This window comes from Schistocerca serialis, chromosome 2 (genome assembly GCF_023864345.2).
Source record: "Schistocerca serialis cubense isolate TAMUIC-IGC-003099 chromosome 2, iqSchSeri2.2, whole genome shotgun sequence".
NCBI classification, from domain to species: domain Eukaryota; kingdom Metazoa; phylum Arthropoda; class Insecta; order Orthoptera; family Acrididae; genus Schistocerca; species Schistocerca serialis.
The window spans coordinates 568,709,963-568,737,580 of NC_064639.1; the positions used below are offsets into that span (position 1 = coordinate 568,709,963).

At 44.5% G+C, this 27,618-nt stretch overlaps 1 protein-coding gene across 7 annotated transcripts in view; it reads left to right on the forward strand.

Moving 5' to 3' along the window:
* The window catches only part of LOC126457568 (nuclear receptor coactivator 7), a 799,075-nt gene that overhangs the window by 212,884 nt on the left and 558,573 nt on the right, over positions 1-27,618 (forward strand). The window contains exon 1 of one of the 7 annotated variants that reach the window (XM_050093988.1): positions 13,134-13,180. The exons of the other annotated variants lie outside the window; for them this stretch is intronic. Within the exon in view, the coding sequence (XP_049949945.1) occupies positions 13,149-13,180 (32 nt within the window). The 5' untranslated portion in view covers positions 13,134-13,148. Of the gene's footprint in view, positions 1-13,133; positions 13,181-27,618 lie in introns of those variants that run through there. 7 annotated transcript variants of the gene reach the window in all.

Here is a 27,618-nt window from a genome sequence, read left to right on the forward strand (position 1 = left end):
GCCCGCCCAGGGAGAGTTCGGGCAGTAGTGTAAATACTAGGCCGGAAAAAAATGCAACACCCACGATGACAGAGTTAAGTGGCACCAGACTATATTATGTCCAGGGTGATTCATTTGTCACGGTCGTTTGCGATCAGATGGCATTGAGGCTGCCTGTCTGTGCGACCTCCGTTTTGACTCTGCCGGCAGCAAGTGTACTGAGTTTGGAGGTCAAGAGTGTTTGCAACGTTCACTGAAGGGTACAGCCATGCCGCACCGACAAGTACATACTGCCATTGAACAGCTGCAGCAAGCTGGATGGACGTATCTATGGATTGTTATATATGTTGGGCACAATCCATCGATGGTGTGTCGATACTTCTAACGGTGGTCTGTGGAATATTAGCACATCTGTAGACCGGGTCTGGACGTCCGCGTAATAGGAAAGGCGTCACGACGGGTGCATTGTGCGATCATTTGTGGCCGACGATCAACATCCAGGGACGAAATCCAGGTCCATGTCACAGCTGCAGTGGTATCAGGCACCATTGTACAACAGTCTGCTTGCAGCAGGGTTAAGATTACGAGTGCCTATGGCCAGGCTAACACGAATACGACGACACCGGCAATAATAGTTACTGTGGTACCGTGAAATAGTTTACTGGAGAGAGGAATGGTGATCTGTTGCCTTCAGTGATGAGAGTAGCTTCTGGCCATAAGCGACTGAAGGACTAGACGTGTGTGGCGTAGAGCTGATGGGCTGCCTATTGCACAGTACATTCGCCCACTACACACATGTTCTGTCCCAAGCTTCATGGTGTGGATGGGCATCGGTAAAAACTGTCACATCTGGCGTTCATGCAGGCTAAACAGTAAGTGCCCGGGACACTGCGCAAGCTCTTATCCCCGTGCTACTGCCTTTCTTCGACAGGAAGGCGACGTACTTTTTCAGCAGGATAATGTACGTCCACATACGGCTGTTGCGAAGCAACGTGCTCGCCGTGGTATTCAACTACTGCCCTGGCCAGCAAGATGTCCAGATCTCTCGCCATTTGAACATATTAGGGACGTAGTGAAGTGGGAACTTACTCGTTGTCAAGGCTCTCCAAGAAACATTGCCGAATCGCAACAAAGGGTGGAAGATGCTTGGTAAATCTATTGCAGGGTATCTATTGCCACCTTAATGATCGTTTGTTTGCGAGAATACACGGCTGCGTGCCGACAAAGCGAGGTAATGTGTACCGATGCGAGTGTTAGGGCGTCCGTTACTGTGGCATGTTTTTCATTTGTTGTGAATTTGCTCTGATACTCCTACCCCTACATGTTGTCAATAAAATGTCCTTGTCGTTGACGGTGTTTCAGTTTTTTCGGCCGTGCATTTACAAAAGCAACCGCTATAACAGTGTATTCTCAGAATGATACATTAGAAAACTGCCTGGTGACAGCGTGTACCTGCGGCCCGATGCCCCTCTCTTGGCTTCATGCTGTGTCGTTCTGAGGGGAAGCATGTCGTTCGCGTCACTTGGCTGCGAAATGTGTAAGCTTTCCTCGGTTTCTCCAGGTATCAACTTTCATTGGCTGGTTCCTGAGTCGAAGGTAGTGATAGAGCTAGACATTGACTTACACAACTGTGGCGAGTGCCTAAACATCACAACCATGTTACACGACTCACGGGAAACTGTCACAGAGACAGCGAAAAACTTAACCGACAGACGCTTGAAGATGCACGCAGTCAATCCTATGTAAAACATGGTATGACAGTCTTTAAGTAATGTTACGAAATACATGACACCCAGCTGTATATATGTCCTGCATCATACTCATCTGTGACGATTAATACCCATCATCACAACACAGAAGTTAATGCATTACGTACTGGTAGTGATGATAAAGGACATCCCGAAAGTTGCGTCATGCATTTCATAAAATACCCCGTTAATACTTCGATCATTTGAAGGATTACTTGTAAATACAGAGTGTAGAAATATACGAAAAGCATTACGTATCGCCCGTGTAGAGATCACAAACGCCAGATCAGACTAATAACAGCGCGCACAGAGGCGTTTTAAACATTCTTCGCGCGCTTCGTAAGCGATTGGGGCGGGAAGACGCCCAAGTAATTGGTACAAAGGGAAGTACCCTCTACCATGCGCTTCACTGGTTTGCAGACTACAGGTGCAGATTTTGATATAGAAACTAGCTGGTGTACCAGATCTGGTCTCTCGATTACGTCCCATAAATGTTAAATGGAATTCATGTCTGGCAATCTGGGTGACCAAATCTTCCCTCGATCTGTCCAGAATGCTCTTCAAACCAGTCGCGAACAATTGCTGCCCTGAGGCATAGCACATTGTCATCCATAAAAATTCCATCGTGTTTGGGAACATGAAGTCCATAAATGGCTGCAAATTATCTCAAAGTAGCCGAATGTAACCATTTCCAGAGAATGATCGGTTTAGTTGGACCAGAGCACCCAATCAAGTCCATATAAACAAATTCCCATCATTAGAGAGCCACCACGAGCTTCCACACTGCGCCACGCTCGAACCCTACCATTGGCAGTTTTCTGACCAGGCAGGATTTTCCAGTCGTGTAGGATACAATCGACATAGTCACGAGCTGCAAGCGATGCCTTGCTGTTAGAAAATGCACTCGCATCGATCGTCTGCTGCCACAGCTCATTAACGCCAAATTTCGCCCCACTGCCTTGACGGATATGTACGTCGTATGTCCCACATGGAGTACTGCGACTACTTCACGCATTGTTGGTCTGTCAGCGATGAGAAGCGCTGCCTCTAGCGAGAGGTACTGCCTGAAATTTGGTATTCTAGGCACACACTTCGCGCTGTGGATCACGGAATATGGGACTCCCTAATGATTTCCGAAATGCGTCTAACTCCAACTTCGATTCCGCGTCCAAAGTCTTTTAATTACCGTCGTGCGGCCATAATCACGTCGGAAACCTTTTCACATGGATCGCCTGCGCACACATGACAGCCCCGCCAATGCTCTGCCCTTCCACACGTCGTGAACGTGATACTACTGCTGTCCGTAAATGTGCGTGTCGTTATCCCATAACTTTTGTCAGCTCGGTCGCTCCGCCACGTCTTCTTTCGCTCTCCCCCCCTCCCCCCTCTCCTCCACCCTCTCCTCCACCATTATTCATCTGACTAAAGTACGAATCAATCCCTACTCTTGCCGGCCGAAGTGGCCGTGCGGTTAAAGGCGCTGCAGCCTGGAACCGCGAGACCGCTACGGTCAAGGTTCGAATCCTGCCTCGGGCATGGATGTTTGTGATGACATTAGGTTAGTTACGTTTAACTAGTTCTAAGTTCTAGGGGACTAATGACCTCAGCAGTTGAGTCCCATAGTGCTCAGAACCATTTTTTGAACCAATCCCTACTCGAATCTTAAGGAAATGGAGCGGTGTTCCTACATGAATGTCTTGAGACGTCCAATGCCAGCTAAAGACCTGACATGGTCCTGTAGAAAGTTGTACAGGAGGGTCCGCTGTGAGGTCAGTGACAGGATATCTGTGCTGGCAACCCGCGTTTGCTTTGGCTCACATTTCTGGCGCCAGCTGCAGCTCGTCACACTCCAGCTGCCGCACACCGGTTCTTCGTCGCATTCCATCCTCAGCCCTCACGCAGGTTGCTCCTTCACTCACGTTTCTGCAACATAATGCGTGTGCCAACAAGTTATCCCGACAACCACGCACAGTGCCAGCTATCGAACGACCGTGTTGTTGTTGTCAAGGGAGAAGACAATCACTGACGATGCAAACAAAATAAAAACAGGTTTTGAATCCAGGAAGTTGATACGGAATTTCAAACGACCCTCTGAAGGTTGCAATAACACACACTCTCGATTAACTAGCGTGAAATGTACGGTTGTTGCCGACTGATTCATAATCGCGTGAAAGGATAGGCAATTTAAATCCCGTGCTAGCCTCTCAAAACAAGTCCACAAGTGGAACAGCTTGTTAAGCTAGTGTAAACGCTACTACACTGATTAGAATGTGGTTTATTGAAGGTGCTGTGATAAACACAGCGTCGGATAATACTCCGTCACCTTCAAGCAAAACGTGTTTTCACAGTGCAACGAGAAAGGGAGGGCGCAGAATAATCCGTTTTTATGCCTCATATTGGATAACAGTGTTGAAGCAAAACAGCATTTACGTGGCCTCAACAAGAGCCTGAATGCTCCGCTGTTCAGGACAGCAATTTTCTGAAGGATTTTTACCTTCGTCGCTCTCTACTTGAGTCATGGCCTCTGGACCAGTACAGCGAGCCCTTAAAATTCACCGTACAATCCAGCGATAGTGTATTACTTACGGCGGTTCACACTTGTAAAATACGTCATTACAGCAGCTCAAAGACCGATCAGTTATCGATCTCAAGTGCCTGAATGCACGCCAACTACCAGTACGGTAGGCCTCCATCGTCAATGTTAACTCTATGAAGCAGCTTGAATAAATACGGGGCGAGTCAAAAGTCCTTGGACATCTTCATAAGTTGGAAGATTAAAGGGAAAATTGAAATGTGATGATGGGAACATAGGTTTGATGTGGGGCCGCAACTTTTGGAGTGAATGTCATTCATGGCCGTCATCTTGAAATCCGCCATTTAGGATTCAAGTCATTTTTTTTTAAATGGGACGGTGGGTGTATGGTACATTAAATAACACTCGCTTGAGCTCTGGAACTGAGTGGTGCAATTTGTTTTTGTCTATCTTGTACAGTTTAGATGTTATTAATGTTCAAAGTTGGGAAAGTACCTTCATACCGACTGCTACAAAACATGTTCTACGTGTTGTCCATCGCGAGAGATGAGTCGGTATCAAGGTAATTTTGAACATTAATAACTTCTAAACTGTAGAAGATAGACAAAAACAGATTACACCACTCAATTCCAGAGCTCAGGCGAGTGTTATATGATGTCATACACCCCCCTTCCCATTAAAAAAAATTAAAAAAATAACTTGAATCCAAAATAGCGGATTTCAAGATGGCAGCCATGAATGACATTCACTCCAAAAGTTGCGGCCGCACGTCAAACCTACGTTCCCAACATCACATTTCAATTTTCCCTCTAATCTTCCAACTTATGAAGGTGTCCAAGGACTTTTCACTCGCCCTATATTGATATTTTGCTGTATTTTACAAATTACGGTACCTTTTTTGTTTCTCTTGTCTTATAATAGAAAACAAAACGACAAAAAGCAAGGGGCTATTTTGTTTCCATTCCTGAAGATCCGCTCGATCTTACTGTTCGAGTATTAATTACCAGAAGCCGAATTAATGGGGTCCGGCCCCGTAAGAGAACATCTCCTCCACGTAGCCGAATGCTGGCTATTTGACAAGTGGTATGCATCGCCTCTCGTGGCTGCCAGCGGCGTGAACCAACTTGTTCAGTGGCTGTGGCTCTTATCCATTCTGATGATCTCTGTGCCTCATGACGTGCGATGAATAGAGACAGACCTGACAAGCCGTGGGTTCCGAACACCACTGCGGTCTGTAGATGCTCATGCTGTTGTGGTTCAACACTGAACGGTAGAGTGCTTTGCTGCACTTTGCCCCAACTGCCCGCTGTTACCGAAAACACTCGTACACGACGTATGTCTCCAAAACAACATTACCGACTGTAGCCGATTCTCATGGCAGCAGCTTTTTTTCCTCCGAATCATGGCACTCAAAATGCACCTTTAATACGACGCCAAGCAAAAATCGCAGATTCAGCAATAACTTGCAGACAGTGACCCACGAATCGGACACTAAAGATGTAGTTTCAATCAGACTAGCCCAAAAACCCGCCCTCCATCGTCACACGAAGTCCAGTAGAGTGACAACAGAAGTGCGAGCTCTCCCCATTGAACAGCAACCGATGTGACAGAGCGCTCTTCCAGAAGCAAGAAAGCAGTGAAGTTGCTGATCCAAGGAACTTGGAGGCTATTCGTTGCGTTTTTCGAGAAACTTAGTGTACGCCTTAGATCATTCTGTTATTCTCGAAAGCGCAGCCATTACACAAATACATGTTTAGATGTAAGCTAAAACTGCCCCAGGTACTTACTCTGAAGCCTACTGTTGACGAAGAACGCAACCAGCCACAAATACTTTTAAAATATTTATTTTAAGGACATTAACGGTTTCGAGCTGTCACGATAGTCTTCATGTGGGTATTTTTTTATTTTTATTTTATTTTTTTACGGTAATACATTCGGCAGCAACATGTCGTCCGCTCCTGCACAAGAACATTATAGTAATTTAACACCACTTCCGGTGTTGTATGAATAATAAAAGCATACTAAATCTGTCTGCGTTTCATGAAGTATAAAATGAATTAAAAGGACTCATATTTGTTCTTGATACTGATTTGATCCTCGTGCCTTTTCAGTTAGAGGCACAAAGTGAATACACAAATTAAACTGATCACGGTGGCCACACAAACACTTGGGAGGCTCCTCAAGTCAGTTGCAGTCTCAGATAGGTTATTGACATGTAATATTTCTGTTTACGATTGAAAGGCTGTCCACTAAGGGACGATATCAATCATTTGCCAAGAAGCAAAATTTTCTACTGTCTGTGTTATTCGAAGAACATGTCTGGAAGGTGCAACGTGCTACCAAAAGAAAAAAAATGGATCTTCTAGAAGAGTGAACTTGGCATTATTATTATTATTATTGTTATTATTTATAGAGGGCATTACAGTATTAAAAAGCGGTCGGCAACACATTTGCTCACGATGAGAGTGTAGATCCAATTAACTTAAGAATGCAACCATAAACAGGTTACTTGCAGTACGTATTTATGTAAGTACAACTGTAGCATGTCATAGCAAAAATTAAAGCTACTTGTTATTCACCTGTTCTGAGAACCTGTTGCCAGTGTGTTCGTTTAGGTCTGTTCATTTTGTTCTATGGTAGTCGTTAAGATCTTTAGTGCAAGTATTCCTCTATTGCAGTAACTCTCTTCTTGTTCAGTGTTAAAACTGTTGTAGTCCTTGTTTGCTTTAATCTGTGCGAAGATACTAGCGAAAAATCTCTCTAAATTGATTGATAGCTAGTTCCATTTGCGTATTTAGAATGTGAGTAGTGAGGGTGAAAACGCAAATTTCTAATTCTAATGGCTGTATTTTCTTTCCATCGTTTGTTATATGTTGCATCTGTGAGTTACCTTCAATGTTTGAGACAGTGTTTTCGTGTTGATACATGTGAGTGGGTGTCGCAGATGCACTTCAATTAATTAATATTCTTATGCAGTGTAGGTGTGGACGGCATTCCCTGGACGACTACATTCCTGCAACTAAAAAAGTTAAGCAGTTGAAGCTGGATATGGCTACTCGAAACTGATAACGGTATTAAAATGCTGCGTTTTTCAACAACGGCAGTAGAGTTAAACAAGACCCAGCATAGATAAAATAACATCTAAGCTTATCACCTCGCAAGGTAAAACGTCGCAAACTTAAGACAGTATGCAGCGCTCAAAATTAACCTCTCAGCCAACTTGCCTCTTTCTTCGTATTCATTCCAAAACTACATTACTTCCTCACGTCGTTATACTGTCACAAATTGTGAATCCATATGTACGTAAAGTTCTCATTTGTTGAAGGAAACGCAAAAATTTCAGGCGGCATAGTTTGTAGGAGCAGTGAATGAGTCAAATGGCCAAGCATAGCAAGTTCGCTTCAGTCAAGTTGTGAGGTGGAATAAACAGCTGTTCTTGCTATTCTGCCGATAGGGGCTGCTGTTACGTTGACAGGACACGTCTTTGGTGAACTGGAGTACTACTGCTTAGAGCTCGTGCGAAAGGGAACTGGTTAGCACAGACGACTGTGGGTTCAGAGTGTTGCGTAATGACGTCCTGTTAACACCGCCTTTCTTCCTTTCTCATTTAAAGACAACTGCGTGGTGTGATTGGCAGCGCTAAGCGGGCTAAATTTATTTTTCTGGGTCTTGCGTAAGTCCCTTATGGGATTAAGTTGCCAATTAAACGGGAAACTTCTAAATTAAGGCCTCCTTTGATTGAGATTTCGCTGATAGGTGCGGCAAAGGAGGCACACGCCAGGTAGTGGAGCCAATGAGCGTGATCGCCAACTGCACCTGTTCAGCTTTTCATTAGCTTCTCGTGACATTAATTTTAATTGCGTTCCTCTAGTAACCCTAAACGAATATACCCTTCGGGACAGCGAAAGAACGCCGGCAAGAACGCGACACGGTTTCAGAAATGTCAGCATTAGAACTTCAAGCGACAGCGTATTTTTTGCTTGGAATAGCGTATCCTTTAATCCGAAGGCGTTATATAACAGTATAAAATAGTCAAATCGCCTTTTAGATGAAGAGCTGTCTTCGCTACTGCCTAGGAGATAAATGGTTATATAAGAAGTGCTCGGTGCGTTCCTTTTATCTTAGGTTGGAGACCGCCAACTGAAGCGCAGGTTACAGTTTCATAGTGTGGGATTCTTTCTACGGAGATCTGCGATCTGATAACCACAATCGTCGGATACAGCAGTCGCGATGTAAAGCTGCAGAGTTTAAGCAAAGCGCTACCGCCCTGGTCATTTTCTAACATTTCTCCAAATCGGTAGTGGGGTGTCATGCGGCGTTGCACAGTAAGATGATGGTCATCGTCCCTCTCTCCCTCCTCCCCCCCCCCCCCCCTCCCCTCTGAACTAGCTGAACTAGGTTTGGCGCACGTAGCACTCGCCACTGATGACTCAACACACATAAAATAAAAATCGACTAAGGTAAAATTCAACGTCTTAGAGTCAATAATAAACATTGAAAATGGTGCTCGTGGTCTTGCGGTAGCGCTCTCGCTTCCCGCACACGGGGTCCCGGGTTCGATTCCCGATGGGGGCACGCATTTATCCTGCCTCGAGATGACTGTGTTATTTTATCATCATTCATCCTCTTTACGGTCGGGGGAAGGCAATGGCAAACGACCTCCGCTAGGACCTTGCCTAGTACGGCGGTGCGGGTCTCTCGCATCGTCCCCTACGCTCCTCGGAGTATGGGACATCACCACCACCACCACCACAACCACCATCACGGTGTAAAACGGTTTCAATGCCCAGCGTGACCCAGAAGGAATTGTTGGATAGTTCCTCCTGGGACATTCTGTATAATCCGAAAAAAGTAATTGAAGACGGTGGCTGTAAACTGTTCTAAGGAACAAGTTCGATCTTATAAGAAACTGCACAGTATAGTTTCAATAAACTCCTATAAATCAGATATTTCAAGTCTATCCGTTATGATTTTGTTATTTGAATAAGTCATTGGTTCAAAACATTTCTAGAGTAAAAACACATCGTTAAAACTGTAAATTCAATCAAAAATTTTATTCTTCGATCTACGTCAATGGGTACTTGACACTCCATACTTACAAAGTGAGAGCACTTAATATGAGTTATCACGATTTTCTTTCTGGACGAATCAACGAAACATTCCTGTGAAACCTCTCAGAATTATAGATTCAAAAGGTCCGAACTGTCATCTTATGCTACTAAGGTTTACAGTACCAAGTTCTGGAATGGTGAAGTATAACAACCTCAGAAAGTAACCTGATACTATGGATGTTCCTTAACGTCACTGCCAACACACTGACACGTAAATTCAGTTAAACAAATGTAACGAGCACAACTTTGCATGGTTTACTTGGTTCAAGAATTATTCACATTTACCTGATCAGCAAGAACTTTTGAAGCTCTTTTGAAACATACTTGGGATATTTCTTTCAGTCGAAGCTACGCTCCTCACGTTGATTTGAGCAGATCGGCGGTGAACAGCATTTTCCTGGCACGAACGCCGCACACATTACTACTACCAGCAGCCGCGTTTTTGTTTACACGCGCACATCCTGACGAAGTCGCCATTACGAAAACCTTAAATTAGAGACTTAGCTGACATTTCTAGCTTTATCGTGAAACTATCAACAAAATTGAATAAACCACATAACGTACCGTGTTTTACATGCAGTAACTCGATTTCTCATCGACCGTGCCTTCCAATTGTCTTAAATTATTACCCGATGTAATCTTTGTATGGTTGCACTGTAGAAAATTGATGCATCATCTGGGGTAACAGCTACAAAGTGTTTCATTACTAAAGTTATCGTCGTACAGAATTATCTGTTCGAAGCGATATACCCAATTCAGATTCCAATGTATTCCTTGTGATAAGGTTTAATCTAGGACTATGTTATTTGCTTATACACGTCCTTCATTATGAACAAATTACATTGCGACCTGTATCAGATATTTAATGTATAATAATACGTAAAGTCTGTGCAGGATTTGAAGAGCTCAGAGTCGCGTGGAACTCTCATGCATTTCAAAGGTCTTGATCGAAAGATAATGTAATTTCATTACGATCACGATCATTAAAATTTATAATAAATAATATAGGTCTCTGCGAGTCTTACCTGACGATATTTTTCAAGTGCGTACATCAGACGTTAGGTGTCAAACGACAGATTCAAAACATCGAAACTGCATAGCTGTTTCGAACAAGTGACTTCCTTGTTTTCAGTTAGTGTATTTACACCTCATAGTTTGTGTGTGTAAAAATTCTAATGGGGAATTATTCTCCTATCTGGTAAACCCAAAGAACCTCCTATAACTAGATGGTTGGGCCGGACGAATAGAAGCGCATTTCATTTAAAGTACCATAAAGTACCGTAAAACCTTGTAACGATGCGAATAAAGCACCCACCGTGTTAAAAATCGCGTTATGTGGTCGCTGCCCCTTCCTCCCCCCCTCCCCCCTCCCTCCCCCCCCTCCTCCTCCCAGGCCGCCTTTCCCTGTTCCATTCGCGAATAGCGCGTGAGAAGAATGTCTGTAAATCCTTGTATTAAATCTAATTCCTCAAAGTTTCTGGTTGTGATCATTTCGCGAGACTATGTGGGAGGAAGTAATTCGCTGTATGACTGTTCCAGATTCGTACCCTCTCTTTCACCAGTTAAATTCTCCGTAATGCGCAACGTCTCTTCTGTAGTGTCTGTCACTTGTTTGTTGAGTATCTCTGTAACACACTCGCGACGATAAACTCTCCCGTGATGAAACGCGCTGTTCTTCGTCGTGTGTTCTCTGTTAAGTTAGTCCTACCTAGTAAGGGTCCCAGAATGCTGAGCAATAATCAAGAATTAAGCCACTTCTTTCGTGGAGTAGATATATTTCCGTATCATTCTTTCTATGAATCTGTTTGGCATCTGTGTTTGCTATTAAATATTTTACGTGCTCCGGATGGGTACTAATAGATACACCATGGTAAAACTCTTGCCAGAAATTTGTAATCAGTAGTTTAGTTCAACAGCAGCGAATTTCTTTTCTATATATGCGCATTATGTTACATTCATTAACGTTCATAGTCAACTGCCCGTTGGTGCTTTATTAATCAGTCCTCTGCAGATCATTATGCAGAATCCACACAGTCTTCCAGCGTTGCTACATTCTTACAGACAACCACAAAATCTGCGAACAACCTTATGGAATTCCCAACGTTTTCTCCTAGATCATTTATAAACTACCAGATTTCAAAGTATGCAACCGGAATTTCCCTACAGATGGCGCTAGCCGTCAATGTAGGGCCAGTGAGACCGAGTCTGCAGCACCATCTACTTCCTGTAAAGGCTGACGACGAATGTCAACACACAATAACCAAAGTTCCATACATAGCTATGTTTCAAACGCGTAAATATGTTTTGTGCCTACGAACTACGATATGTGGACAACATTGGTTTTGAAGAAAACTGCTGCAGAATCGCATCGAATGCTTGTCGAAGCTTTCGGCGAACATGCTCTTGGGAAAGCACAGTGTTCCGAGTGGTTCAAAAAATTCAAAAGTGGTGGTTTTTTTGACGTGAGAAACGACGAGTGCGGGAAATGGAAGAACATGGTACCCAAACTGAACAGCAACTCGAGGAACAACTGAATGTGACGAAGAAAGCCGTTTGTCTTGGGTTAAAAACTATGGGAAAGGTACAGAAAATGGGAAAATGGGTTCCGCATGAACTGAATGAAAGACAGCAAACAAATCAAAAGACAACTTGTGAAATGATGCTCGCCAGATACAAAAGAAAGTCGTTTCTCCATCGAATAGTGACAGGTGATGAAAAATGGATAAATTTTGAGACTCCAAAGCGTTTCTCCAAATCATGAGTGAATCCAGGTAAACAATCGACATTCACTGAAAGACGAAATCGCTTTGTTTTGTGGGATCAGAAGGGTGTCATCTACTATGAGCTACTAAAACCTGCTGAAGCCGTTAACACTGATAGCGCCGGCCGCTGGTTGCCGAGCGGTTCTAGGTGCTTCAGTCTGGAACCGCACGACCACTACGGTCGCAGGTTCGAATCCTGCCTCGGGCATGGATGAGTGTGATGTCCTTAGGTTAGTTAGGTTTAAGTAGTTCTAAGTTCTAGGGGACTGATGACCTGAGATGTTAAGTCCCACACTGCTCAGATCCATTTGAACCATTTTTTGAACACTGATCCCTACCAACAGCAAATGACAGATTTAAGTCGAGCATTACGTGACAAAACACCGGAATATGGAAAAAGGCAACACATATTGCTCTATGATAACGCACCATCACACATAGCAAAACGGGTGAGGGAAACGATCGAGGCATTCATTTGGGAAATACAATGGCATGCGGCTTATTTCCAGACTAGGCTCCTTCCGATTATCATCTGTTTGCGTCACTGGGACAAGCTCTCGCTGAACATCTAGAAAGCTGGCTTGCTGACTGGTTCGCTTCAGAACAACTGCTGTTTTTTTGGCGTGGCAGAGAGGAGAGGTGGGAGAAATGTATAAACAGGAGTGGAGATTATTTTGAGTAAAATATTGTTTATCAGTTTCAGACAACAGACTCATAACTATTGCAACCAAATTCCTGTGAGTCTTTCTATTTTAGCTGTCTGTGATAGAAATCTTACTGCTGAAGTCATCGCCCGGCAGTGTGCCAGCCTGCAGCGGCCAACGGCGCAGCGCGGTATCGCCGACCCCCGGTACCCCTCGCTACGTCTTATCTCCCTCCTCGGGTCGCGGTTTCTCTGAGGAGCCCTTGTTCTCCCTCGCTTCTGAAAATGCCGTTCAGTGCAGATCTGCTTGCTAAATGGACTAGTGTTGCCATTTGCACAGTCCAGTTTATCGCCAGCCTGTGCTAAGAAGCAATGTTTTGGACCGATTATACGATCTCAAAGAGGTAAGATTTCTTTAATACCAACGAAAATTGTGTCATCTGTAAGAGTATCGGGATCAGTTTCATTAAGAGCACATTTCTCAACGTTTACACCTGTAAATGAAGGCACTGTGGTGGTGGTGGTGGTGGTGGTGGCGGCGGCATCGTCGGTGATGTCTATGCGTGTGCGCGGGGCGGATGGCCGTACCAAAGCAGGCAACAAGCGAAGTTGGGTTAATTTAAAGGCGTAGCCCTCTGCGTGAGGGCCAGGAACGTCCGCTGAGATGCAGTATGTCTTCAGTCATCAGGTAACATTAGAAGCACGATAGGGGACGCCCGGCTACGGAAGCGACATGCGACTAGCAGAAAAGTAGCTGGCGGTCGCAAGTCATTACTGAACGCGCGCTTGCGCCAGATACCAGTCAGCTATTCGAGGATTGCGTCTGCAGAAAGGCGTCGCCTATCCTACTTAAAGTGGCAACTGCTGACTTGATAAGAAATGGAAATAGGCAGATGCAATTTGTCACCCAAAGATAAAAAATTAACAATCTGTCGTAGATGAAGTGGTAACGGTGATAGTTGTCTTTCGTATCACTTGTCCTGTGCCATGGTTCCTTGTGTCTATAAATTCCTCATAGTAATAGGACGTACTGGGTTCGTAAGATTTTTGGAGCAACGGTTCAGTGGTTTCACACTGCCACTCTCACACGCAGTCGCAAAGTTCAGACATAAAGTTCACCAACTGCAGTGACATAAAACGGTAACTTAGTCTGAAATCACAGGTGTGGTGGAGAGATGTTGTCCAGACTACAAGTCAACGCAGCTGCGGATCTGTTTCTTTCGGTTTTGTTTGACGGGAAATACACGCCATTTTACTTACTTAATACCAAAAAGATGCACTAGAATAGCTCCTTAAGGTCAGGCTGTTTGGCATTTATCGCCATTGCCAAGTACGTCTAGAGTGCTGTGATGTCTATATTACGTCGTCATTGACTTGTCTTACAACTGTCATTGTTTTGATTGGATGGTAAATGACGTAAATATGTTGAAAATAATACGTTAATTATGGTTTGACAGTAGTTCTGCAGTTCTACTGTTACGACATTACATATTATGCTGCTGGCTATAAAGAAAAAAAACATTTTACGTACGACTCTTCCCTTGCAGATTAAAACTGTGTGCCGGACCGAGACTCGAACTCGGGACCTTTGCCTTTCGCGGGCAAGTGCTCTACCGCTTTTCCGCGAAAGGCAAAGGTCCCGAGTTTGAGTCTCGGTCCGGCACACAGCTTTAATCTACCAGGAAAATTTCATAACACCGCACACTCCGCTGCAGAGTGAAAATCTCATTCTGGAAACATTTTACGTACGTTTGGAAATGAAACTTGGTAAGACAGTTAAAATGTATTTAGGTATAACTATGTTAAGCTGTTAACATACGTCCTTTTTCAATTTGTGATTACATTAACAGAATATTGGCAGGATGCTATTGTTAAGCGTCGAATCCGTTCTTTTGGTAAGTTTGTCAAATTTCGTTTCGTAATGGATCTTCTATCACGCAGAGGAGTGTGCCATTTTTCGAAACTAAACGCTCGACTAAAATGTGACTTTCGCTGAAAAAAAAAAGTGTTAGTCTCGCAAGGTGTACAGGTGAAATTTTCTGATGCGTGGAAGGCGGGTGAGTAATACTCGCGAAAGTAAAGCTGTGAGTCGTATCTGGGTAGCTCTCTCGGTAAGATATTGGTCCGCGAAACACCACTGTCGGAAAGCCTACGAAGCCTTCTTTTCGCCTTGGTGACATATTATCCGACTCAGATTTTCACCATAGTATGTAAATCTTAAATTAGGAAGATTTCTTTCGTAAACTGTGGATTGGTAACGTTCTATTATCACAAGGACCTAACCTGATCCGTTATGTGAGACTGTTGCGTGTGATATCTTGTGAACGTTATATCATTATATTATCTCTACTTCAGTTTAAGAGACCGCGTGTACAAACACTAACAAACGAAAAAACATTATACGACATACTCAGTTGGTTTTGTTGCTGTTTTTTGTACAGGTGAGCAGTGGTCCGAAAACAGATATTGACTTAGCGGAAATTGAACGACGTGGGAGAACTGATTCCATCTTGTCATGAAACTTCCTCGGTTTTCTTACAGTGTCAGGCTGCAGTGTCCGCGACGTTTCAGAAGGCGTACGAGCTCCTTCCATCTTCTCCAGAATAGAGTGTATGTTTCACAATACGTCATGAACATGCAGCGAATTGACGCGGCAAGAAACATGAAAAAATGGCATCTCACTGATACACCGCGAGAACTTTCATCGGTATAATTTGTTTCCAGTCGTGCGGAAATAGGTGTGTTGTTGCTTTTGAGGCCCTCTAAAACCGAAGTACTTCGTGTGGGTTACGGGTGAGATGGCATAGTGGTAAGATGCTCGACTCGCCTTTTGTCAGATGAGGGTTCAGCCCCACATATCAAATTTTAGTTTCCCTAAACTGATTCAGGCGAATGCCTGGAAAGGTTGTTTCGAAAAGTGCACGACCTCCTTTGGCCGTACCCATTCAGAGTAGGTACTTTCAGACCTCTTCGACAACGGGGTGTTAAACGCTAAATCTTTTTTCGTTTCTTGGGTCATTCTTCAACTACTATGAGGGCCAGTCAAATGAAAACCAAACACTCGGGACCATGGAATGATTTTATTTAAAAGTAATTACCACTAGTGCTGAGACAATCGTGCCACGAGAGAATCAATTCCTGTTTCGTAAAAGCGGTCGACCATAGACATCTACATACGTTCTCCGCAAGTCACCTTGGGGTGCGTGGCGGAGGGTACTATGACTGGTGGGGCAAAGGGGGTTCTTGGACGCTTTTGACGACAAATTGATTTTCTAATTAATTAAAATGATGAAATCTAGCAGCCCACCTGTGAATTGATTCAACGTTTTAATCTATCCGGCCTGATACAGATCCCAAACACTCGAAAAATTCTTCAGAATCGGCCCACTAGTCTCTCGTATGCGTTCCCCTTTACGGATGATCGATACTTCCCTAAAAATCCCCCTATACACCTAATTCGACCATTAGCCTCCCTTATTACAATTCTTAAATGCTCATTCCATTTCAGATCGCTTTGCAACGTTTGCACCATATATGTGATCGATGTGACAGTGTTAGGCAGCAAGCTACTAAGGCTACATTCGAACATCATGCATTTGTTTTTTCTTACTCGTCTGCATTAAATTAGATTTTCTACATTTAGAACTGCCTACCATTCACTAAACCAACTAGAAATTTTGTCTAAGTCATCTTGTATCCTCCCTACAGCCACTCGAAAACGACAGCTTCCCGTACGCCATAGCATCATCAGCAAACAGCAGCAGATCGCTGTTAACCGTATGCGCCAGATCATTTGTGTATACAGAGAAAACAGCGGTCCTACCACACTTCCCTGAGGAACTCTTGACGATGCCCTCGTCTTTCACGAACACCCGCCGTGGAGGACAACATTGTGGGTTCTGTTACTTAAGAAGTCTTAGAACCATTCACATATCTGGGAACCTGTTTCATATGATTGTACCTTCGGTAACCGTCGGCGGTGTACCCCGCCTCAAATGCTGACTGCCGGCCGGCGTGGCGTGGCGGGGCTGTTCTAGGCGCTATAGTCTGGAACCGCGCGACCGCTACGGTCGCAGGTTCGAATCCTGCCTCGGGCATGGATGTGTGTGATGTAGTAAGGTTAGTTAGGTTTAAGTAGTTCTAAGTTCTAGGGGACTGATGACCTCAGATGTTAAGTCCCATAGTGCTCAGAGCCATTTGAACCATTTTTGAAATGCTGACTGATCCACAAGCGCACCTACTCTTGCACTTCCTCGTCTGATGGAAACGGACGTCCAGCCATGTCTTTCTTCAGGTCGCCAAAGATGTGAGAATCACACAGTGAAAGATTCGTGCTGTACGGAGGATGCTGCAGTGTTTGCTAACCAAATCGCTGAAGCCTTCGTCCTATTGACAATGTGAGGGGAGGCGTTATCAAGCAAACAGGATGGTTCCGTCCCAATAGTGCAAACATCCCACATATTCCCTTCCAAAGAAATCCATAGCTGTTCACGTAAATTCTGGTAACGTCATGACGACCTTCTTAGGCTGTAGGGTCCCTATGGTCGTCGAGCGTTAAACCGCCATCAGTGTGCAGCACTGTGAATACACTTTACAGAAACTGCGACGCGCCATTGAGTCAAACGCCTAGAAAGGCTGTCGTACGGAATCATTCTGCTGCTGGATAACGCCCACTACCACAGAGCGAATCGAACAAAGGCGGCACTTCAGCGATTTGGTTGGGAAACACTGCACCATCCTCCTACGGCCCAGACCTTTCGCCGTTTGATTTTTACATCTTCGGCGACCTGAAGTAAGACTGGCGTGGACACGGAGACTGAGGTCTAATACGCGCTGTACAGGTAGCCATAGTTAAACTATGCGTTGAAAATGGTTTCCATGTGCGTCAACGCATACGTCTGCGTAGCTTTTCCTGTCTCACACATTCACATCGGCCAGGCTGCATCCGAACAGTGTCAAAGGCAGCATGAATATGCTATTACAGTGTCTCCACATTTGAAATTGGCTCTGCGTACGTGATAGTTTTGACATGGCCAATAACCAGACCCTCGTCCGGTCCTTCGACCAGCGAAGGCACGATTGAGATGCGTCCGGACGTTAACTGCGAAGTGGGCTGGAGAACCGTTATGTAGCAGCCACATAACCCTTCGAATCATCAGTGGCACTTCTTCCAGCAGGGGAGGCAAGTCGCCTGCAAGAAACGCCGGTAGATCCGGCCTCTTACGCCGTTGGTCCCAAAATACGGTCGCCCATTATCGCTACCCACACATTCCGGCTGCACCGATACTGATGATTAGCTGTCACAATACTATGGGGGCTCTGCATACAATCCCACAGACGACCGTTATGAATGTTGAAGACACCATTCTGTGAATAGGATAGATGACGCATATCCCAGAATCGTGGTTGCCTGGTTAAAAAACCAGGGACAGAACTACTCCCAATGTAGAAAGTCTGTCGCTAGTAAGTCCTCCACAAGCTGTAACTGATCACGGTATAAACAGTTGCCATGGAGAATGTTCCACACGGTCATCTGGCTTACCACAGGCCAACTGCCTTGTACTGACGTGATCATCGCCTTCCACAGTGGTAATCACATTTTCCTCCAAGTCTGGTGTCCCAACGTTTGGGATACGTCCTCCATGATTTCATGCTTCCTGGAACGACCCTGTCTTAGATAGTCACTGATGTAAACACTGAATGCTGTGGTTGTTGTCTGCGAGGATACCGGGAGGCTTCCTGATAGAACCTTGCTGCCCACCGCCGGTTGTCATTTGACTTTCCGTAAGTGAACACAAAGTCGGTAAGCTCTCGATTCCAATACAGAACCATTGTGAACAATGCTGTATCACATACACTACAAGGTGAGTCAGCAAGATAAGTGAATCGGACACGACATTACCAATTACTACAGCAGGAGAGGGCACTAGGGCATGACGTCTGAGGATCAGTACCCACCCTCTAGTAGGAAACAAAGCATATCGTAACTGTGGCTGAGTGATGCAACATTTATTCGACCGCAGCCTCTGTAACACATTATAATCGAATAAATGGTCTCTAGCCCGGAAACAATGTATTTTCGGACAAGTTCATTAGACCTTTTTTGTTCCGTATCCTCTCATCGATCAATCCCTAGTGTCTGTACGCGGTGGAAACAATCACCCTGTATAAGTGCATAACCGTGGGCCTAACTGTAACTTTTTCAACCTCTGTGCTGTGGAACACAAAAGAGCATCTTATATCTGGAACTGTAAACACAAGTAGGTCGAACTAAGATTTCCGCATTTAAAAATCAAAATTTCAGTCCTAACACGTCATAGCAGAAACGACCGGTCTAATTCGACAGTCAGTACGCTGATGCAGTGGTTACGACACAGGACTTGTATTCGGTTGACGGCGGTTCAAATCCTCATTAAGTCATTTCAGTTATTTCCCTAAAGCGATTTAGGCAAAAAGGCACGACCAGTTTTTTTCAAATCCTAACTTGTACTCCTTCTCTACTTACCTCGAAGTTGGTAAGACGTTAAATACATATCTCAATTCCTCCCGCTCTCTATTCACCAGTTCTACGACCCAAATTACATTCTAGCATAGAACAGAGGGCGAGAGACTTAACTTTGGTAGCCACTACAGAGACGCTTCACGTTGTGAAGGTATAATGGGACGAGGGAGCTTCGCGATGTTAAAGGGAACACGTACCCAATGACTGCAGAAATTTCTCGACGAGAGGAAAAGGCCGTTCTGCAGAGCTACGTCGTATTGAGTTAGTCGCTATTGCTTCCGACGCGTCGTATCAGGAAGTTGTTGTTGTCTGAACGCGCTGGTCGCTGGTGCGTGGACAAACGATTTCAGACCTGTCGTTGCTGCTCCGCTCGTTCTTTATCGTGTCACCCCTCAGCCAGAATGACTATAATCAAGGACATGAGGCAGCGATGCGATGCCATTATCAGGTCAGGTCGCCCTGCTGTAGGGTCCCTCAGCATCGCTTCCGCTTAAACTATGGCAGCGGTTTAGAGAAACAAGGTTTCAGATGTGGCCCATTACAAAGCGAAAATTTGTCTTCTCCGTGTGATAAAGGCAGATAGTTTTCCATATTGTCCTCAAAGCTGAGATAATTCTCGTCAGTAATAGTGGCAGAACGTCAAACCGCGGAGGAGAGAAGGTAAGAGAAATCTGAAAAAAAGAGTTTCGAATATTAAAACGTATTGAAAAATGGACAGCTCGTGAGATACTAAAGAAAGCTATTGGACGTGTGTGCAGAGTTAGTTTACTTCTGATGTCAATAATCGATCGCTGCTGTCGCTCTTGATGAAAATCAGCTCTCTTGTAATGAAATTTTAAAATGATGATGTACTTAAAGTGGGTCGCAGTGTCCTGTAACATGGCAGAAACTAACAAAATTATTGGTTTTCATTCTCCGTTGCGAAAATTTCTTTGAACACAACTATTATTGATGTGAGAAATATATTAAGATACAACCGTCGATACAGTGTTTCGTATTCCGCACTTAACCACGATCTTTCTGTCTTATCAGCTGCCAATATTCATTTTTATCTTCATCCTACAGCAAACACCACCTCCTCCTCCGCCTCTCCGCCCGTGTGCTGCGCCTTAGTCACGAGCAGAAGAGCAAGTGTGAGAGGAAAGATATTCCGTAACACCTGAAACCATAGGTCGGTTGGCTAAGGAGTCTCGGAGAAACGCGCTAGGTAGCACGTATCGTGCCACCCAGAGCCATCGCTAAGGAGTGACAAGTATCCTGCAGACTTCGTGGAGAAAGCGATTTTTCCGCAACCGTGAATGAACCGCGTTTCGTTGTGGCTGCGTCATGATGGTCTTTCCCATCGTCCTCCGGCACACTTCATGTGGGCTTTTCACATAGCTAACCTGAAATGAAAGAATCATTCTGACGAAAGAATTCCATGAATTTTCGTAAGAAGGAACTCGTCTCGCTGGCTCTGCGGTGTTAGCATGTCATGGCGTAGGCCCATCAACCTCTTCCCAAGAAAAATTCTGTAGCTCTCGCACACTCAAATGTTGACAGGTTGCTCATCACTCATTTGTAATGTATATGTTGCACTTTCGTTTATGAATAGACAGTAATGACGGACAGGGTATTCCGATTGATCTAAAATAATAATAATAATAATAATAATAATTAATAATAATAATAATAATAATAATAATAATAATAGGATTTTTCTTGTGCATACTGCCGCAATAATCTTGACCACCAGCTTATTTGCAGTATGTTCAAAACAAACTTCCGTTGCTGAGAACGCCAACGGTCTCTAGAAACAAGATTTTGATTACCAGTGCTCGCCCTTCAAATTGTGGGATTGTTAGGGTTTCTAGCCACCACACTTCTCCAATGTCCTTTGTTAAATCCCGTTCTACCTTCTTATAATGCCGCCGAGAGAGGGCACGCGAGATAACTGATCGTGGGTGTGTCATATGCAGGCAAAGTTCAGTGGTTTATTGCCGCTGATAGAGAGGAAGTGGCTATACACCGGCACGGTACGTACTCGCTCTTTCCTCAAAAACAGAATCATAACGCTGCATGGTACATAAACTGATCAATTGTCTGCAATTAAAACACTTCTCAGAAACGACACTGCTACCTCAAGCTGAAAGGAGGATAACCATGAGGACGAAGGTCCAAAGCTCTTCCAATTAAGTGGCTGATTAACGGGGTCTGTCTGCCAACAGTTCCGTATGATCCGCTAGCCATATTAGTCATATAAACTACAGTCCTGCTACTGCTACTTAATTATTACACACCGTCGACTCACATTAATGTGACCACCGCCTATGTTCGACGTTAACGTGCAATAAGCACTCACAGGTGGCAGTACTATCGATGGAGTGTGTATAAAGCGCGTGGGTGGGTGGTGTGCACACGGAAAGCAGTGTAGTTGTTGTAAACCGGAAACGGAGCGATTTATCATTGACTTTCGGGGTCAAGGGTGGAGAGATTTCCGAAAGGCTAAGTCTGTAAATTGCTCCCGCGCCGCAGTGGTTAATGTACGCCGTGCATGCCAAAATGGCATTATCAAAAACCAGCACCGAGGCAACTGTAAAGAACCAAGGGTCGTAGATGATAGGGGAGAATGACGGCTCCAGAGATGCGTGCGTGTGAAAACACGTGCAGCTGTTGAGCAACTGAACGCCCACATGAACAAAGGGTCTGCGAACAATGCCTCCTCAACGGCCGTTGAGAGAACATCGCTGCTTATCACCGCCGCAACAGGCGCGTAGTTCGTGCATCCATGCTCACTGCTGAATGAACTAATGTCGTGTGACTAAGGCCTCCCGTCGGGTAGACCGTTCGCCGGGTGCAAGTATTTCGATTTGACGCCACTTCGGCGACTTGCGCGTCGATGGGGATGAAGTGATGATGATTAGGACAACCCAAAACCCAGTCCCTGAGCGGAGAAAATCTCCAACCCAGTCGGGAACCGAACCTGGGCCCTTAGGATTGACATTCTGTCGCGTTGACCACTCAGCTTCCGGGGGCGGACTATGCTCACTGCTGTTAACCAGCGACGAAGGCTGAAATTCGCACGCTAGTACCGCAGCTGGGCGTCCACTGAGTTGTGACATGCGTTTTCAGAAGAACCACATTTTATGCCCCATCTGCGTGAAACTTCTGAAAGCAGACACCCGGCAGCAATCGCCAGAAGGGTCCAGGCCGAAGGAGGATGCGTTATGGTGGGGAGAATATTTTCGGGGCACTCCGTGGGTGATCTAGTCATTCTGGAAGGCACAATGGGTCAACACAACCACGCCGGCGCCTTCGGCAGCAAACGTGACTTGGTACGCTGAACGTCTCGCTATGTTGTCTGTTATTCAGTGATCCCGACTGATTGCCAGGACCGATAGTGGAGGAGATGGAGCTAGCTACTGCGTAGAGGAGCCTTTTCTCCTATGAATGCGATGCTCTGTTGTCTTTGTGGATGGAGGTTTCGGACACGGGTTTCCAACTGCAGTCTATTTTTCTGGTGTATACCGAAAAACATTGTAGATTTTAGAGGGTTCCAAAGGGAAAAATTATACGTGGATCGTAACCAGTGTTGCCATCCACGAAGACAACAGAGCATCGCATTCGTGTGAGATAGTCTTCCTACGCAGCAGCTAGCTTCGTCTTCTACACCGGCGATCGTGGCAATCAGTCGCGATCACTGAATAACACACATCATTAAGAGACGTTCCGGGTACGATCTGTCAGCGCACCAAGCAAAGACCTTGTAAAAAAAATAGACTCACGTATGGCGCTGCAGTCGCGGGATAATTTGAACCTTCGGCTGGACGCCATTATAGTGGTTGTAGTCTGATGTGTAGTATTGTTGTTTATGAAGACCCTGATTCAACGTTGTATATTTGTTGGGGCGTACATACAGTATTTGTCACTCGTAATTCTACTGTCTGTACGTTCCAATCAAAAGAAGTACAATGGTGAAGAGTTGTGCAGCGATTAATTGTACAAATAAATTCGAGAAAAGAACGAATATTACATTTCACATGTATGTGGATATTTTAAGTTGTTTTGTATGTCAGTGCACTTGCTTAATAAATGTTTTTGTAACACGGTATTAGCATAATGTTTGTGCATCTATTTGCAGGTTTCCTTTCTCAAAACCACAGCTGTTATAAAAATGGTTACACGCTCTCAGGAGGCAAGATTTCCGACCGACAGAATAACTTTTTATATATTCTGATCATTTTGAAGAAAGTTGGCTGATCGGTAGTGTTTTCATGGTCTAGGTTAGGTTGAAACTTAATAATTTGGTCGTGAGTTGCCAAAGCACTATGCCATATATAACGCATTTCTCCTCATAAAATCTAAAGCAAGGCAGAGTCAGAAAATATCTATTAATATAGTGGGCAAATCTTCGAGTATTTTGATGCATTTTGCGTACATCTATCGTAAGTGAACTACGAAAAATGCTAGGGGTCCAGTACATAACTGTTAGCAACGGCAGATTCCATGTAGTACGTAAGATAAATTCATAAACAGTGACTAGTTACTGTTCGTTCATAAAGTATATTGTAGTAACTTATTTAAATGAGGCATTATGTTTGTGACCTAACTCAAGGGAAGGCATTTTATAACCAAAACCGATGTATAAACATTCGAACTCCGCGCGTCAGTTTACCACTCTAATGGCCGCCGCCCAGCTATTCAGTTTGTCCGCTCTTCACAGTCGACCACTCGTGCGGTTGTGGGGGCGTTGCACCAAGCCACGTATGTTGCCGAAGCAGTGCCCTTGTGGCAGGCTCCGGCGCCTATAGCGTCAACTCTCTGTAGCGTCTTTGGGTGACGTTGCCGCACACGGGCTCCTATCCTCGATTTGTTCTCATACACACCCTCTACAATCCCTCGAAGTCTGTCGCAACATTTCTGGGACTCAAAAAAAAATATTCGTTCGTTGCGTCCAGTGGTCTGCTGTGAAGCTAACTGCAGACATTTTATGTTTTGTACCATGTACCAATGGCATTTTTTTCCGTAAACTTCCATGCAAAAAAAGGGAGAGGCCCACTATTTTACGTAGTTTGCATAGTGGCTAATGCCTGTTCTTGTTTCGTGCTGCCACTGTTCCTTGAACGTAGTCACTAGCGCAGCTATTAATGATCAGTACTGGTTTTTCGTCAGACTTGTCGCATACGCACCGGCTAAGAAATATACAACCTCCATAAACAGCGGAGATGCGGCTTTTACTGTATGTTGGCAATTCTTCAGCGAACAACTTGGGAGGTCAAGATTTTCTCTCCCTTTCTTCCCTCCTCTTCCAGGGCACTGACTGTGAGATAAGTTCGAAGCGGAAAAACTGTGGCGATTCCGAACACACACAACAGTCGGATCGTACAAAAAATGCTCTGACAGTAATGTGGAGCGAACGTTCACATTCGAAAATTTTATTTCTCGGAAGAATTCGCAAAGTAGTATGGAACTCGATAACCATGAATGCACTAGCACTTGCCAGAGGCGGTAGATAGTCACTGTAATCTTCCGTACGTCGATTTGTTCCACAGTGTCTGTGGTAGCTGTATTTTAGATTTAGTCAACAATGATGGCACAGCAATAGAAAGCGGCACTTCCACTCATTATGGACCTGTTCCAAAGGATGGTACTACTCTCCCGAATTCTGGTTTGATTTCCGCAAGTCAACCCAGGAAAATGCCACGATATTCCCTTCAACTGTTCTGAGGCAAATATGTTAGTTTATTGGTCGAAAATGACTTTTTTTTCATTCTTCCCTCGGACATGTTACACTTGCCGTTCGTGAGAAGTCTTGTGTGTAAGTGTTGAAATTATTGACATAACCTTCCACCCTTACTTCGTAAGGTGTAAGTGTTTCACGGAAAAACTTGATTCAAACCCATGTTAGTAGTTTTCAGACAAACGGATCTTAGCATACATTAAGTTTCTTTCATATGCTATTATCACGGCGGGAAACAGGGCAAAAAAATTACTGCTGTGTAGGTAGCACAAATTATTCTTCAATCTGCTGTCCTCTGCAACTAGTAACTGGTACTGTGCTCACAGTCTGTAGAATGATAACGGTCGTCTGTTGAATTAAGAGCCGTTATGTTGGGACTTGAGTGTATTATGGAATGAGAATCAGTACAGCAAAACCAAGGAGCAGGGTGAGCGGCACAGGAAGGAGACTAGCAAATACTAAGATAAAACAAGTAACTAGCCAAGTAAGAGCATGTAAATATGTTGGAAATACGATCGCTGAAGACTTGATGTCATCAGGAGGTGAAAACTTGCACTGTTACAGAGGAGGCGTTGAATATAAAGAAGAGATTATTGTGTGGCGAACTGGGTACAGGTCCGAGGAAAAGGCTTGGCAAGTGTTCCATCTGGGATGTGACACTATGGAGCGAACATGAACACTGAGACAAGAAGATTAAAACGGGTTAGAAACATTTGAGATGTGAAGAAGAATGGAGAGGATAAGCTGGATGGAAAAAAGTAACGAAAAAGTGTTGGAAACTTCTGCAGAGAGCAGAAGACTGCTGCCAGTCATAAGAGAAAGGAAAAAGGACTGGCTGGGACATTGGTTGACAGCAGTGCTTGCTGAAACCCGCTTTGGAAGGCCTAGTTTGTGGGAGGATATTGAGAGGAAGCAAGAGATAAAAGATGATAGAAGACATGCAGGAAACAGGAAAGTGCGTGGACCTGAAGCGGATGGCAAAAACAGGAGAGCATAGTGTTACCGTGCGAAAACCTGCCTTTCAGCAGAACACATGATGTTTAGACCTCTAAACCAACAAGTATTTCCAATTCTTAAATCTCGTCATATAACTTATTTCCCAAAGCTGGGGCATACGTCGGGTCGAGCGATTTTAAGGAACGTTTTTAATGAGCTTCCATCAGTGAGTCAGTGTGATTCTGAGTATCTGCGATCGGCAGATCTGTTAGGCAGCTAAATAATTGTAAGTTATTAATCGTCCTAGGCTGCCTAATGGAGAGAGTGGCCTCAATAAAAGTCAGAAGACTGTGTGAGCTTGTTGCAGTGCACAGTGTATTGGCCTTGTAACAATAACTGTGGTATGACTTAGCAATATTTCCGTTATTCGCTCAGGCGTGAGGCAAGCTCAATGAAAACTGCAGCTCTATTTGTTATCTTCTTTCATGAACAGAAACACGTATTTTAACAACATATGGCGTTGGAGTTGAATTGACCATTTCGAAAGTATGTTGGTGTGTTCCAAAAATAGGCTGCACGGCTTCTGGGTGGCACGGCGTGTAGGAGGCGATATTCTCCTGGGCGCCAGTACTGCCGTACAAACTGAGACTGCGTAGAGACGGTTTCTCATCTAGTAAAGAAGTCGGACAGGGGTTCGCTGGAAGACTAGAGAGTTCGGTTGAACCTGACCGGCACATCAGTCTCGAACATGATTTGGATTGACCTTAGATTGAGGCTGAATCCGTTGCTGTGTTCTAGCAGATGTATGTAGTTGAGATCTAACCAGTACAGTTTGTAGGATGTAGCTGGGCATTAAGGGTGTCGAAAACCAGAGGAGCGAGAATTCAGTGTTAAGCAGTTAACTACGCAACAGCAGACTTCATTAAGGCGGAGATTAAGTGTTCCTGTTTTTTCAGTGTGCTGTTAAGCAAATCTGTCACATCCAGCGAGGTTATCTTTAGTAATCCCTCCGCCAAGACACTGTTGTAGACAGACACGTCATCTGAGTAATTATTTAATCTGTAACATTCGCGTTATTCAGAAGTACATAAGGTAGGCTATCTACTGAAAACAGCGGTCTGCGACATCTTGATGTACCGAATCCTTACACGAAAGACGATGTGGTCATCGCAAAACCGTATCCATTATATTTACTTACATACTTATTTATTTAACCTGATCAGATTAGTGCCTTCACTCCTACACTACCCGTCTTACATCACACCAGAGCTACACAAATAAAGCACTCCTTTTACAGCTTAGATAGCTAGAAAATAACGTAGTATTATACATCAGGACATAATCTTCACGCCAGTGACTGTTATAAGTTTTTATTACACTACTGCGATTTCGGCCTTAGGCCATTGTCAAGTGCTGATATTATGGCTTTAAGCCACGCCAACGTGATGTAAGCTGACACGTTTCTATGTCGTTGTCAATACAAATGTCAGCCTACATGACGTTGACATGGCTTGCAGCCATAACATCAGCACTTGATAATGGCCTAAGGCCGAAATTGCAATAGTGTAATAAAGACTTACCGGCCGGAGTGGCCGAGCGGTTCTAGGCGCTACAGTGTGGAACCGCGCGGCCGCTACGGTCGCAGGTTTGAATCCTGCCTCGGGCATGGATGTGTATGATGTCCT